This window comes from Tachypleus tridentatus, chromosome 9 (assembly GCF_004210375.1).
Source record: "Tachypleus tridentatus isolate NWPU-2018 chromosome 9, ASM421037v1, whole genome shotgun sequence".
NCBI lineage: Eukaryota > Metazoa > Arthropoda > Merostomata > Xiphosura > Limulidae > Tachypleus > Tachypleus tridentatus.
In genome coordinates this window covers 129,255,869-129,269,809 of record NC_134833.1, presented here as the reverse complement: position 1 = coordinate 129,269,809, position 13,941 = coordinate 129,255,869, and the positions used below count along the sequence as shown (strand labels likewise).

The following is a 13,941-nucleotide window of genomic DNA, read 5'->3' as shown; positions in this document are numbered from 1 at the left end:
TAAGGAAAATTTTGCTTTGCTTCAAAGAAAGGAATTTTTTTATAAATACTTAATAACAGCTTTCCTAAAGGAAAGTTCATGCCAAAAAATGCAAAGTTTTTAAGCCATTAAAGTTAAAGGAAAGTAACATCAGTACAGTATTGTGTGTGGAGTTTATGAAAAAAACAAAACAACTTGTTACTAGTTTTCATTATGTTCACTTTCATATTTATTTGAGCATTTTGGATTAGTTTCATTCACTTAACTTGTCATTTTGTTTTATTGACAAAGGCTTTTCAGGTTTTTCAAATGCTATATACCATTTGATACTCTTTTCTTTTTTCACGTGTTGAACAAATTTTTGGTTGATCAATAAGTAATTAGCATCATAACCGATTTGTTCAGTTGTCATATTTTATACTTTTACCTTGTGGTGAAGAAATAGGATAACGTTAGTACTTTACCAACCAGTTTTGAAGTACATGTGGAATGTAGTTATCTTACAGCTCTTTCTGATTTAGTATATTTGTAGTTAAAGCACTTCTTTATATGTTTATATGTATATAGGCACAAATAGTTATACAAAAGCTTTTAAAGTATTGATTTGCAGAAAATAAGATATAACGTTAGGTGTCGGAATCTCTTCTTTAGTCCAAACATTTCTAAGTAATGAAATAGTTTTTCTACTACTTTAAAATGTCAGTGTTCTCTGAGAAATTAAAACATTCTTAATGTTTGTCTGAAAAAATGTTTATTAAAATTGGTGATCTTTATGTTGAGGCTTATCCTCTGAAATGTTTTATATGGATGATGGTATTATTACAAGATATTTAAGCCTTATATAATGCTTCACTGAAGGCATTTTCCTGCTACCTTTGTACCATCAACATGTCACAAGAATTTTTAAAGTGTTATTTAAACTACAGATAATATATAGTATATCCATGTTGTAATTTTAATTATTCAAATCTTGTAATCACTTGCTCATGTTGCAAAAGTGAAAATTACAAGGGATGTTGTGTCCATGATGAGTTAAGTGCTGAAAAAAAAAACCAACAGAAAATCTATTAGCTGCTGTTTATGTTAAAGATCACCAAATAACAAAGCAAGGAGGTTTGGGGCTTTAACCCCTTGACTTCCTAAACCCTCTTGCTAACATATATTTTTTAACGTATGAGTCATATTGTTGATGCTTTTGTTATTATTTTTAATTTAAACAAAAGGTATAATAAACATAAGTAAATATTCTGTATTTTTCAAGAATCAATCCAGTAAAAGGCTGCTATGAATCTCCAAGACCTAATCCAATGGAAGGCCTAACAGATGAGCAGAAAGAACAGGAAGCCATGGAGCTTTTGAACATGATGGCTAAGTTGGCAAGGTAGTGAAGCCATCTGTATTTGATATAACAACTAGTATCCTAGAAATATATGCTGGTTAGTTAGTAGCTTGATTGGCTTTTTATTAAACTTGTACTATCCAACAAAAAGACTTTATTTACTGTTTAGTTTCTGTTTGAATCCAGCTATCCTAGTGTGTCTGGATATCATCTTGGCAAAAGTGACTTAAACATATACAAACTACACGCATAATTGAACAAATAATATTTGTTAAGTTTATAGGTTTTCATACAAGTAGCTTCTTGTATAACTAACAAAACAAGAACAGTTTAAAATAGTTTTTTCTATCAAATAGTTTTCACATCTTCATTAAGTTTTCTTAATTTAAGGTAATTTTTATATATTTATATATTTGTTTACTTTCTCTACAGTATTAGTTACTACATTTATTAATTTAAGGTAATTTTTAAATATATATAATTTACTTTCTTCACAGTATTACTAACTATATCTATATCTTTTACAATAAAAGTCGTGTTGGAAGCTAACATTTTTCTAGCACTGAAAGTGTATTTCCAATACATACTTACCTCTTCTAACACCTTCCACCCTATTTCTGAAGCATCTTTTCTTGCCTAATCTTGAAATGACAGTTGTGCTCTACAGTATAATGGGAGTCAACTGCACTAGGCTTGTGACAAGAGAGAATGGTGCATGTATAGGAAATACAAATCAAGGAAAGCCATTATGTGAGAGAGATAACTGCTTTTAAAAAATATATGCCTTAAAGGGTCTGGGATCTATCGGAAACCTAAAAATGTAACATCTTGCATCAGAAAAGTACAAGGAGTTAACAAGTGTAGTGTGAGCATAATAAGTAATGTTTGTAACAGAAATACCAAACATTATCTCCACACATGAATGTTGAACTTTGTGCTTTACATTGGAAAGTTTTTCAGTTGATGGTTGAATTGTAAAGCTCTGACATATTAAAAAAACTCTGCTAAAATATTTACAGTAGTTAATATGGAAAACAAAATTGTTTACATTGTGTGCTAAGTGTGTTTTACCCAGGAATCTTATCATTTACATTTAAATACTTTTAGATATTTTTCTTTTAGTTGATTAAATTGTTTAAAATCATGACTTCAAACCATATATTTTAATTAGCTGTTTATTTTTCTTTGGTCATATTAATGGCAGTTTTCATTAGTTGAACTCTGGTTAATTGCAATAAAAAAACATGGAAATGAAGTGATGATGGTTTGTTCTTAGGTGAAGAATTCTAGTGGTGTTTATAACACACACATACATCAACTGAATATATTAGCTGGAGTGATTCAATATATTAATCAATCTACTCTTCTAATATTTCAAGTTTTGCATTGTAAATACAATACATTGTCAGTTGCAGAATGTTTTGTACATTTTAACGTAAAAGTTTAAATTGGATGCATTATAGAGGTAACTAGAAAACTTGACAGCACCTAGAATTTGTTCCCTTATATGATGTTTATCTGCATCGTGTAAGCTCAGATAGATGTGATTACCATTTACTCAACAAGTGAAGGAGATTTATGCAACAAAAACATGGAAATTTTGTGAATTTCCCACATTAATTCATAAGATTTTTTTAAAGCTTATAAGTATTTTGTACATAAAACATGTTATTTATCTGTAGTAGTTATTTGCACTCTAGCTGTTAAAACAGTTTGAGTGATGGTTGATTTTTATTATAAATATGAAAATACTTTTCTTCATCATATAACCTCTAGAACCTAAATGAAATCAAATGTTTCTGAAGGAAATTTTTATATTTTATATATTTTTTTCTTAACTTTGTATATTATCATCAATGCACTGTGCAATGAAATAAATACAATTAGGAAATAGAAAAAAAAAGGATATATGTTTTAATTTGTTATAGAATATCTTTAAAAATGTTGTTTTGGTTACATTCATATAATAACTTAAGTCTTGAGAACTTTCACTAAGGATAACATATGTTTGAAAAATGTTTTCTACTTTGTAATTATGCATTTTAAAACATAATTACTACACAATTAACTAATATATAAATATGAGACATAAATATTTAACTGTCTTTCTAAGTATAACCTATTTAGGTAAGAAACAATTATAAGTGCCATAGTCAATCAAGGGCACAACAGTCAGTTAATTGTACTCTGTGACATTAATTTTCACCAATTTCAAAATAACTGTAATAGTGTAAAATTAGCTATTTCTAATGACTATACACACGTGTGTGTAACATCTACAGGAATGCTATGAAACTCAGATATGTTGAAGGTGAGCATTGCACATGTCATGGGCTAGAAAAAATCTGTTACATGTTTTAACTGCACTAATTCAGAGAACTTTGAAATGTATGAGTCAGAAAGTTATGTAAGCATCTTGTACTCTAGATGTATATCTACAGGACTCCCATTGTATTATTGCAAGATACAGAGTGGCCAGATTAGATAATTTTCATATGTCATTGATTACTTTATGATACATCTGAGGTTTTTAAGTAGTTTTTCTTAAAGAATTCATTTAAAATAAAGGACTTAAATTTAGAAAACATGAAACCTTAAATCTGAACACACTTGTAATGTTAATTTGAATCACATAAATTGATACCAATGGTGTTTATTTAACTTTTAAATGTAGCAGGATAACTTGTGCAGAAAGAATATAAATGAAAGGGTTAAATATCAGCACTTTAATTTGTAATTTTATCTTTAAAAAATATAATAATTATTTGATTAGTTTTTGAGTAAAAAACTGTCATTTTTATGAGTAACATGAACTAGAATCAATTGAATTTTTTTTTCTCCTTATGGAAAATTTTAATTTTGGTGAGAGAAAAGAAAGAATACTTGAAAAATGAACTAGTATTGTTTGACATATTTCCATATTTGGATTTTCTGAGGGTATTACCAGATATACTTAGGCCTGGCATAGCCAGATGGGTTAAGGCATTCGACTCGTAACCTGAGGGTCTTGGGTTCAAATCCCAGTTGCACCAAACATGCTCGCCCTTTCAGCCATGGGGGTGTTGTAATGTGACAGTCAATTCCATTATTCGTTGGTACAAAAGTAGCCCAATAGTTGGCGATGGGTGGTGGTGACTAGCTGCCTTTTCTCTAGTCTTACACTGCTAAGTTAGGGATGGCTAGCGCAGATAGCCCTTGAGTAGTTTTGTGCGAAATTCAAAACAAACCAAACCAGACATACATTTTTTTTAACCATTGACTTTTTACTTGCTCTTAACATACACGATTTTCAAACACATAAAGATCATTTGAGGGTATTAATAGATGTACTGTCTCTTTCTTGTTTATCTTTAACACTTATTTATTACATTAAGTGCTTAAACAAATTTTTTAATTTAAACACAACTAGTTGTGGCTTTCCTGCCATAGGCCTACATTTGATGAAATATTCATCACATTTTAAGTGATATGTGTGAGAAATTAATGTCATTGAGAACTGTACTGAGGTAAATAAAGGTTAACAATTAACAACAGCAACAGAAGATTAAGGTTAATTCTAAACATTTTGATTTTTAACTGATTATTGTTTGATCTGTTGAGTTTGTAGTGACTTGGTTTCCTTTTCTATTCGACAACAGAGATGGTATTGTACAACCTATGAGAGTTGGCACTGATGGCAAACCTCACCCTGTAAAACATATTCCAGAACATGAGAAGGAGGAAGATTCTGAACAAACTGATTCAAATTGAGAAGTTACAAGTGATGTGGATTCCTGTGCTTTCAGAATCCAAATACACTATGGTCAGAAAGCTTGTGTTGATGCTATTAGCACAAATCTGAACCATATTCAAGGCCATATATTCTTTCTAAGTTTGCTTTTATAGCTACCAGATTTAATTATTAGTTACATGGTTTGATCAGGGTAAATTTTCAATATTCTAGTCGTACTTTTCTAAGTGACAAGTTATCTTTATCTTGTGATTCTTATAAATATATGTTGTTTTATTATAAATATTTCTGTATCAGTAACAATATCTTTAGAGAAATCAAACTGCTGTTGAAGCAACTATCACAATAAGTTAATTTTTTCCACATTCAGATACAGAGCAGTGGTAGAAAATATTCAACTTGTAAGTGTACAAATATCTCATACTTATGGCTTTGGTTTTTGTACACCACCTAATCCCAGCCAATGATGTATTCAATAGAACAACTATAATGTGTAAATTAATAACTAATTTTGCTATATTCAGCCATTGAGTGATGGTAGCAGATTTAATTTCAAAGTGGATAAGCATCTAATACTTATTTCAAATCTCATCTCATGATGTATTTAATGGAACAACAGTAAGTTATAGATTAATAATTAATTTTCCTTATTTAGTCACAGACTAACTGTAGGAAATTTAATTTGGATGTGTAAAAGAATCTCATACTTGTGGTTTTTCGTATGGTTTAATTACAACCTGATTTATTTAATAGTGGCATTTTTATTTGATAGTCATAACTGTACTTTTTGCTTTGTTCAGTGGGGAAAGTGAGTGTGTAAATTAATACCTAGTAGTCTGCAAAACAGATTACAGAATATTCTTTACATAACTATTGTGTCTTGTAAAATGTACACCTCTTGACAGTGTGTAAGTAAGGTTTACATCTGTTGTGTGTGATATGGGATGTGTTAGCATTTTGAAAGTCTTTCTATGTAGTATTCGTTAACTGAGTAAAGTCAGTAACCATTGTCTAGTAACAGCAAATGTACGTAATTTTTTTAATTACAAGTTAGTAGTATGTAATTTGTTTTTGTGAAATCATTTCCAGAGTTTGTGACATATTTTTATGAATGAGGAAAAAAAAATCAATGTAACAGCTGTTAATAATTTTTTATTATAATTTATTTTTGCCTTTTTTATCACATTTATTGAAAAAAATGTTATACATGTATTGTTTTTATTAGATAATTTATTTTATATTCTTTTCTTTTTTTTGAAACTATTTAAAAAATTCAGAACCAGGTTGCAAACTTTTCAGTGTTAGAAATCCATTAAATAATAAAAAAAAAAAAAGGGGGGTCAACATAAATTCCATGACAGGGAAAGTACATGTATATATACTAATCACATGTACTAAACAAGATGGTGTCAAATGTTCACACAGGGAAAGTACATGTATATATACTAATCACATGTACTAAACAAGATGGTGTCAAATGTTCACACTGTTTTAATGGAATTACTTTATAACATAGTGAACATAAGACTTTCTTAATAAAAAGTTAATTGTTAGAAATGCTGGTCTGGTAATACCAGTAATAGTGCAACTACAATTTTATAGTTGTGTAAGGAATTTATAAATCTTTTGACCATTTAATTTGTTTTTCTAAATTAGAAAGCAGGTATGTAGTCCTAGTAATATATAAAAATTGTGTTAATTTTGCTTCTATCCTTCATATTTCCTTTTAAATTTCATTGGAATTTTGTAATAAAAAAAGAGTTAATTACATTTCATAAGTATGGTTGATAAACAAGTTGATGATGAATTATTTAGCTCATAGTAGGTGTTTTTCAAATTACATTTAATGTAAGTGTTCAGCTGCCTGGGGAGATGTTCTAATTAATTGGTAATATATTGATTTTCATATTGGCACATCTGTAACCAGTGAATGTACTAAATCACACACATAGTGCAATAGATGAATCTCAACTTTCAAACCAGTCAAATGACCCCATGAGACATGCATGAAACATTCTTTTCATACACTAAGACCAAGCATAGAAATTCCTGCATTTTGAATTATAATGATATCTAATAATTCTCATACTAGAAAAACAAATGCATCAGACAGTAACCAAAAAGTGTATAGTGACTGAGCATGAAACTGTTTAACTATCAAATCTATTTAACTTTTCTGTTAAAAGTGTTAATTAAGTTTGAAAACCAGAATGCTACTTATTTGTGGACTATTAAGCAATACAAGCTCAAGTGTGAACATCTAATTGGTTGTTTGTAATTGTCTTTTATTCTTTTCAAGAAAACCAAAAATAGTGAAAAGTAATGAACACAAGTAAATTATGAGGATCAAAATATGTTGTAATATGTCATATACGTGTATTATTGGTGAAGTTTTATCTGAGTCATCTACATGTTTTATCATTATTACCTTCTGTAAATTTTTATCATGAAATGGTGTCAGTATTAATTATGGAGAGTGGTTTTTTCTTTATGTATATGTGTGTGTGTATGTTATTTTACTGTGACTGCATTTCAGTATTTTTCATTATTAGTCATAAGGAAGAAACTTTTACTGCTATTTAAGGGAGAGAACCATCTTACTGGGGTAACTACATTGTACAGGGTATATCACTCTTCCATGAGAAAGTTTTGATACGTTGATATCTAGCCATGTCTTCCAAAAGTAATAGCATGAAACAGTTTAGAAATATAATGCTAAATGTGTTATAACACAACACAACTTTTATGACATGAACAGAAATGGTAATTTGGCAGTTTACACTTTAAATTGTTGTTGTTATTTATATTTTTCTAATTAACAGCATTAAGAACGTTGGTCATGCGAGGAGAGTTTTTGTTTTTTGGACAAAAATGTAGTAAAGTTTATGTTTAAGTTGTTTTAAGTGCATATGTATTGTGTGCTGTTTAAAGTGTAAATGTTCAAATTTGTCAGTAAACACGTATAAAGGCCTGAAAGCATATTTTCTTACATATTGTTTACATGAAAATGTTGTTATCAAAATGCTAGTGTATCACGTTGGTTTCTTGGTCCAATTTGTAGGCACAATAAAGATTAGGTAGAGATGGATAGAATTATTTGTTCATACTTTTTATTGAAAAAATGAAAAAAATATGTTCTTTAGGAATGGGTTAAGTTACCTAATCACATGCATATTTAACAATAACATCAGAAGTTTACATATACCTGAAGCTACAACACATTAATCAACTTAAAGGTTCGAGTGTTATTACATTTTTACTAGTCACAAAAATGTACAGTTTTCGATACTATTTAAAAGTTTTTCCCTTAATTAATGTGTGTAATTCCAAATCTTTTATTGGACAATGAAGATGTACTGTTTTGGTATTATAGACGTATAGTTAAGGTATTTCTATGTGAATTTTCAATAGGCAGTCTTTAAAAAGTCCTTATTAATTATTGTTATATTGATATTATAGCTTTAAATTAATATTGCTTGTCAGCATATTATCAGTTGTAAACAGTTTCAGACTGAACTGTATTTGTCATCACTGTTGTTTATGTTTTGTATTTGGAATTTGTTTGTTGAGATCCTGCTTGAAGAACCTTCCTTCCGAAGGTCTTGTAGGACGCTTATTAATAAATCGTTGTTTTTTGTTGTTTTTTTTTGCGTATTAACCACGTCTTGCAACCAGTTCATTTTTATTACGTTTAACATCACGATCTGTTCAATTAATCTTTACGTGGCAACCATGTATCTCTTGAACAACCAATTCTTAGCACATTAAATATAACGATCTGCTAAAGAAATGTCAAGATAGCAATAGTATATTTCAAATACCTCCTTTCCAGTGTATTTAATATAAGAATCTGCCAAAAGATTTGCAGCCATTTGTTTACCATTTTAATGAGCTACGAAAGAACTTTAAGAAACATTTTTGTTAACGTACTGTGTGATTCCGTTACAGTTGTAAATTCTTGTCTTGTTCTTTTAAAACTAAATAACAACAAAATTGTTATGCAAAGGTTGAGCACATCATATCAACATGGTTTTGAAGCTTCACCACGTCATTACAGTAAAAGTCGCTTCGTATGGACATTCTCTGTCTTACAACCGCGTATCTTGACAAATGCTTTGCAGCATAGTTTCTGTTTCAACAAGCTTCGTTGTAACGTTATCATGCCAAAACATACCCCTTCTACCTTCTGGCTTTCCACAAACCAACTAAAGTAAGAGGATACGACGTTCCACAGCCTGTTTCAACCTTCTAATCCTACAAAACCCCATAGATGCTGCGTCCGGTGATCTTGTGGGTATCTTTCTAGATTGCCCTTGTTCCCAAGTTGATCCAACGTTCCTTTGTTTTCTCATACCATTTAGTGAGAGAGATATTTCAACCATGGAATTTTAAATCTCTAGTATGAACACATCTTTATGATGAGAGCACATGAATCAAAATGGACTGTCACAAGCATTTCCCAAAATAGATGAAATATCAGTGATATCACACTGCATACGAGAAACAATATAATGTCAAAATATAGTTATGATGTATATCGTTTCTCCACGACTTTATGTCAGCTATTGTTGGCACGTGACCTGCTGGTTTTTATATTTAAAATTGTTTTAAGTAAACGTACGCAATCCTCAATATATTACAGAATGCAAGCAAGTAAGATAAAGCTTCAGTTGTAAGAGCCTTATAATAATATTAAGACTTTATCGGTAATCGATTCAATGGGAAGATTTCAAAAGTATTAGCGATTTAATATAATTTCAACTAAACTCTATTGTTAACCCTAACGATCAAACTATTCATTCAACACCATGCGTCATCAAGCCATCCAGACTTCAGTATTTAATTAAATTCAAACCTGGAACAGAGGAAATTGTATTAATATAATCCATACAAGCTTCATTCTGTCACATGGCGCCCTCCAGTGGCACAGTAGTTTGTTTCTGGACTTGCATAGCTAGAAACAGGGTTTCGATTCACGTGGTGGGTAGACCACAGATAGTCCGTTGTGTAGCTTTGTACTTAATTACAAATAAAATATAAACACACCTGTTACATAGTATTTTATCTGACTTTTGTCCATTTTTTAGTTGTAACTATTTTTACATTTTATGGGCTTTTCCTTTTAACGGGCCCGTAATCTGAGCGTCGCGAGTTCAGATCCCTGTAACACCAAACATGCTCGCCCTTTCAGCCATGGGGGCGTTATGAATGACGGTCAATCGCACTATTCGTGGGTAAAGAAGGGTTGGGGGTGGGTAGTGATGACTAGCTGCCTTCCCTCTAGCCTTACACTGCTAAATTAGGGACTATTAGCGCAGATAGCCCTCGTGTAGCTTTGCGCGAAATTCAAACAAACAGTATCTTTTATATCCAATGAAATATGCAAATTGATCATTTATGATTGATTAAGGTTTAATATCAAAGTTTTAATGCTACATTTTTTTTAAGTTAACTGTCACTAACAGACTCCGAAACCGAACTCCAATTCATTTAGGAGTAAGGTTCTTATATATAAAGTGAAAGCCACAATTTAGAAAGCAATGAAGAGGATGCTACTGGTTTACAAAATGATTTAGATCATTTATTAAGGTGTATAAATGATGGCAGATGGGTTTTGATTATAATGAATCCAAGATAGTGCATGTGGGTTTTATAATTTGTATTAGAAGCATAATTTGATCAGTTTCTTAGGCATCCAATCAGTGTGTTGCTGTTAGTGGTAGGATTTTAGGATATATCTATAAAAATATTGGATATAAGTGTAAAGAGATTATAATTTCATTGTATAAGTCACTGATTAGGCCACATTTTAAATACTGTATTCAGTCTTGGGTTCCTTACCTTAGGAGGGACTTTGAATTGTTGGAAATGGTTCAAAGGAGGGTTGCGAGAATGGTACCTGGGGTGGAGAATTTGTTAAATGAGGAGAAGCTGAAATTTCTTAAACTTTTTTATCTTGGAAAAAGAAAGAGAAGATATAATTGAGGTGTTTAAGATTGAAAAAGAAACTGATAGTGTTTATGTGTCTTTTTTCATACTTAATAGTACAAATTTTGGTAGGGTAGGAATCATCTTTATTTTTCTAACAGGGTGGGTTGGCCTTTAGAATGGGTTGCCTTCGGTTATTATGGAGACAGTAAGGCCTGGCAATAAGATTTTTAGAAGTAGTTTTATTTTCATTTAGAGCTTGAAACAACCGAGATGAATTTAGAGCTTCCTGAATACTCTGCCTTCCCTATTTATGTTAACAGGACGATCAGATGTAACAACAAACAAATGTACCCTAGAAGATGTGACACTCCTCAGTTATATGCATATATATATTTATTGTTGTTGATTCTCACAAACTAGTCACATTGGATTATTTTTTGTAGAAGATACTTTTGAACGAAACTTAAAGCAGAAGAGAAGTCTATCGTTCCTGTACACACGTTCTTTGACTGAATTGTTTTCTTTGTCTAATACGCCGTTCAATAAATAAACAGTTTTTATTCTACTGTGGAGCTTGTGTTATGTCTCTTTCCTAAAACCAAGCAGGTCAGGATTCAGTTTAATTCCATAATTTCATAATATGTTTTTTTATTGAAGTTATTAATTGATCGGATTCCGTTTTTACCTGCAGTAAATCAGCGTACATGAAGACATGATAGAGTGATTTAATGTAGCCTATGTTTTTGGTTCGTGACCACAGAATGTTTTAATATTCTCGACTAGTGCACATTTTTGTGCTGCTACTGTACGCCAGAGAATAACTTTTCATTGTGATGGAAGTTGGAATTAATATTTTCTAAACGAAGGGATTCTGAGCGAGAGCAGAAGCTTAACGCTGAAGCGAAACCATAATCCAAGAACTCAGCATTACCTTAGAAGGAATCCTCTTGAATGATGTTATTGGCCACTGATATGAAGGACCAAGTCCACGATCTTGATCTCGCCATAAGTTTCATTAATATAGAAGGAGATCTCTTGAGTGATGGTATTTGCCACTGATGTGACGGACCAAGTTCACGATCTTGATCTGGACATAAGATTCATTAATATAGAAGGAGATCTCTTGAGTGATGGTATTTGCCACTGATGTGACGGACCAAGTTCACGATCTTGATCTGGACATAAGATTCATTAATATAGAAGGAGTACTCATGAGTGATGGTATTTCCACTTATATGAAGAACCAAGTCTACGGTCTTAATCTAGCCATAGATTTCATTAGCTTTGAAGGTGTCCTATTGAATGATGCTATTTGCCACTGATGTGAAGGACCACGTCCACAATCTTGATCTGGCCATAGGTTTCATTAGCTTAGAAGCAGTCCGCTTGAATGATGGTATTTGTCACTGGTATGAAGGACCAAGTCCACGATATTGATCTGGCCATAGGTTTCATTAATATAGAAGGAGCATCTTGAGTGATGGTATTTGCCACTGATATGATGGACCAAGTTTGTAGTCTTGATCTGGCCATAGGTTTCTTTAATATAGAAAAAGTCCTATTGAACTATGGTATTTGTCACTGATGTGAAGGACCGAGTTCACGATCTTGATCTGGCCAGAGGTTTCATTAGCTTAAAAGGAGTCCTCTTGAATGATAGTATTTGTCACTGGTATGAAGGACCAAGACCACGATATTGGTCTGGCATAGGTTTCATTAGCTTAGAAGGAATTCTCTTGAATTATGGTATTTGTCACTGATGTGAAGGACCAAGTCCACGATATTGATATGGCCATATCTTTCATTAGCTTAAAAGAAGTCTGCTTGAATGATGGTATATGCCACTGATGTTAAGGACCAATTTTGCGGTCTTGATCTGTCAATAGGTTTCACTAGCTTAGAAGCAGTCCTCTTAAATGATGGTATATGCCACTGATATGAAGGACCAAGACCACTATATAGATCTGGCATAGGTTTCATTAGCTTAGAAGGAGTCCTCTTGAATGATGGTATTTGCCATTGATGTGAAGGGCCTGGCCTACGGTCTTGATATGGCCATAGGTTTCATTAGTCTAGAAGGGGTTCCCTTGAATGATGGTATTTGTCACTGGTATGAAGGACCAAGTCTACGATATTGATCTGGCCATAGGTTTCATTAATATAGAAGGAGCATCTTGAGTGATGGTATTTGCCACTGATATGATGGACCAAGTTTGCAGTCTTGATCTGGCCATAGGTTTCTTTAATATAGAAAAAGTCCTATTGAACAATGGTATTTGCCATTGATGTGAAAGACCTAGCCTTCGGTCTTGATCTGGCCATACGTTTCATTAGTCTAAAAGGGGTTCTCTTGAATGATGGTATTTGCCACTGATATGAAGGACCAAGTTATCCATTTTGATCTGGCCATAGTTTTCATTAGCTAGAAGCAGTCCTCTTAAATGATGGCATTTTTCACTGGTATTGAGGACCAAGTCCACGATATTGATCTGGCAATACGTTTCATAAGCTTAGATTGAGTTCTCTTGAATGATGTTATTTGCCACTGATATGAAGGACCTAGTCTGCAGTCTTGATCTGGCCATAGGTTTTAATTGGCTTAAAAGAGTCCTCTTGAATGATGGTATTTGTCACTGGTATGAAGTACCAAGTCCATGATCTTGATCTATCCAAAGGTTTCATTAATATAGAAGGAGTTCTCTTGAGTAATGGCACAGCCACTAATATGGAGGGCCAATACTACCCTCTTGATCTGGCCATGGGTTTCACTAGCCTTAAAGGAGTCCTCTTGAATGATGGTATTTGTCACTGATGTGAAGGACCAAGTCCACGATATTGATCTGGCCATAGGTTTCGTTAATATTGAAAGAGTTCTCTTGAGTGGTGGTATTTACCACTGATATTATGGACCAATGTTGCAGTGTTGATCTTGCCATAGGTTTCATTAATGTAAGAGGAGGCC

The 13,941-nt window shown here is 32.1% G+C and overlaps 1 protein-coding gene across 1 annotated transcript in view; it reads left to right on the top strand.

The window, feature by feature from the left end:
• LOC143226359 (chaperone Ric-8A-like) overlaps positions 1-8,706 on the top strand; it is a 34,310-nt gene extending 25,604 nt beyond the window's left edge. The window contains 2 exon segments of the mRNA XM_076457232.1: positions 1,241-1,360; positions 4,957-8,706. Coding sequence (XP_076313347.1) covers positions 1,241-1,360; positions 4,957-5,068 — 232 coding nt within the window. The 3' untranslated portion in view covers positions 5,069-8,706.
• The last annotated feature ends 5,235 nt before the right edge of the window (positions 8,707-13,941 follow it).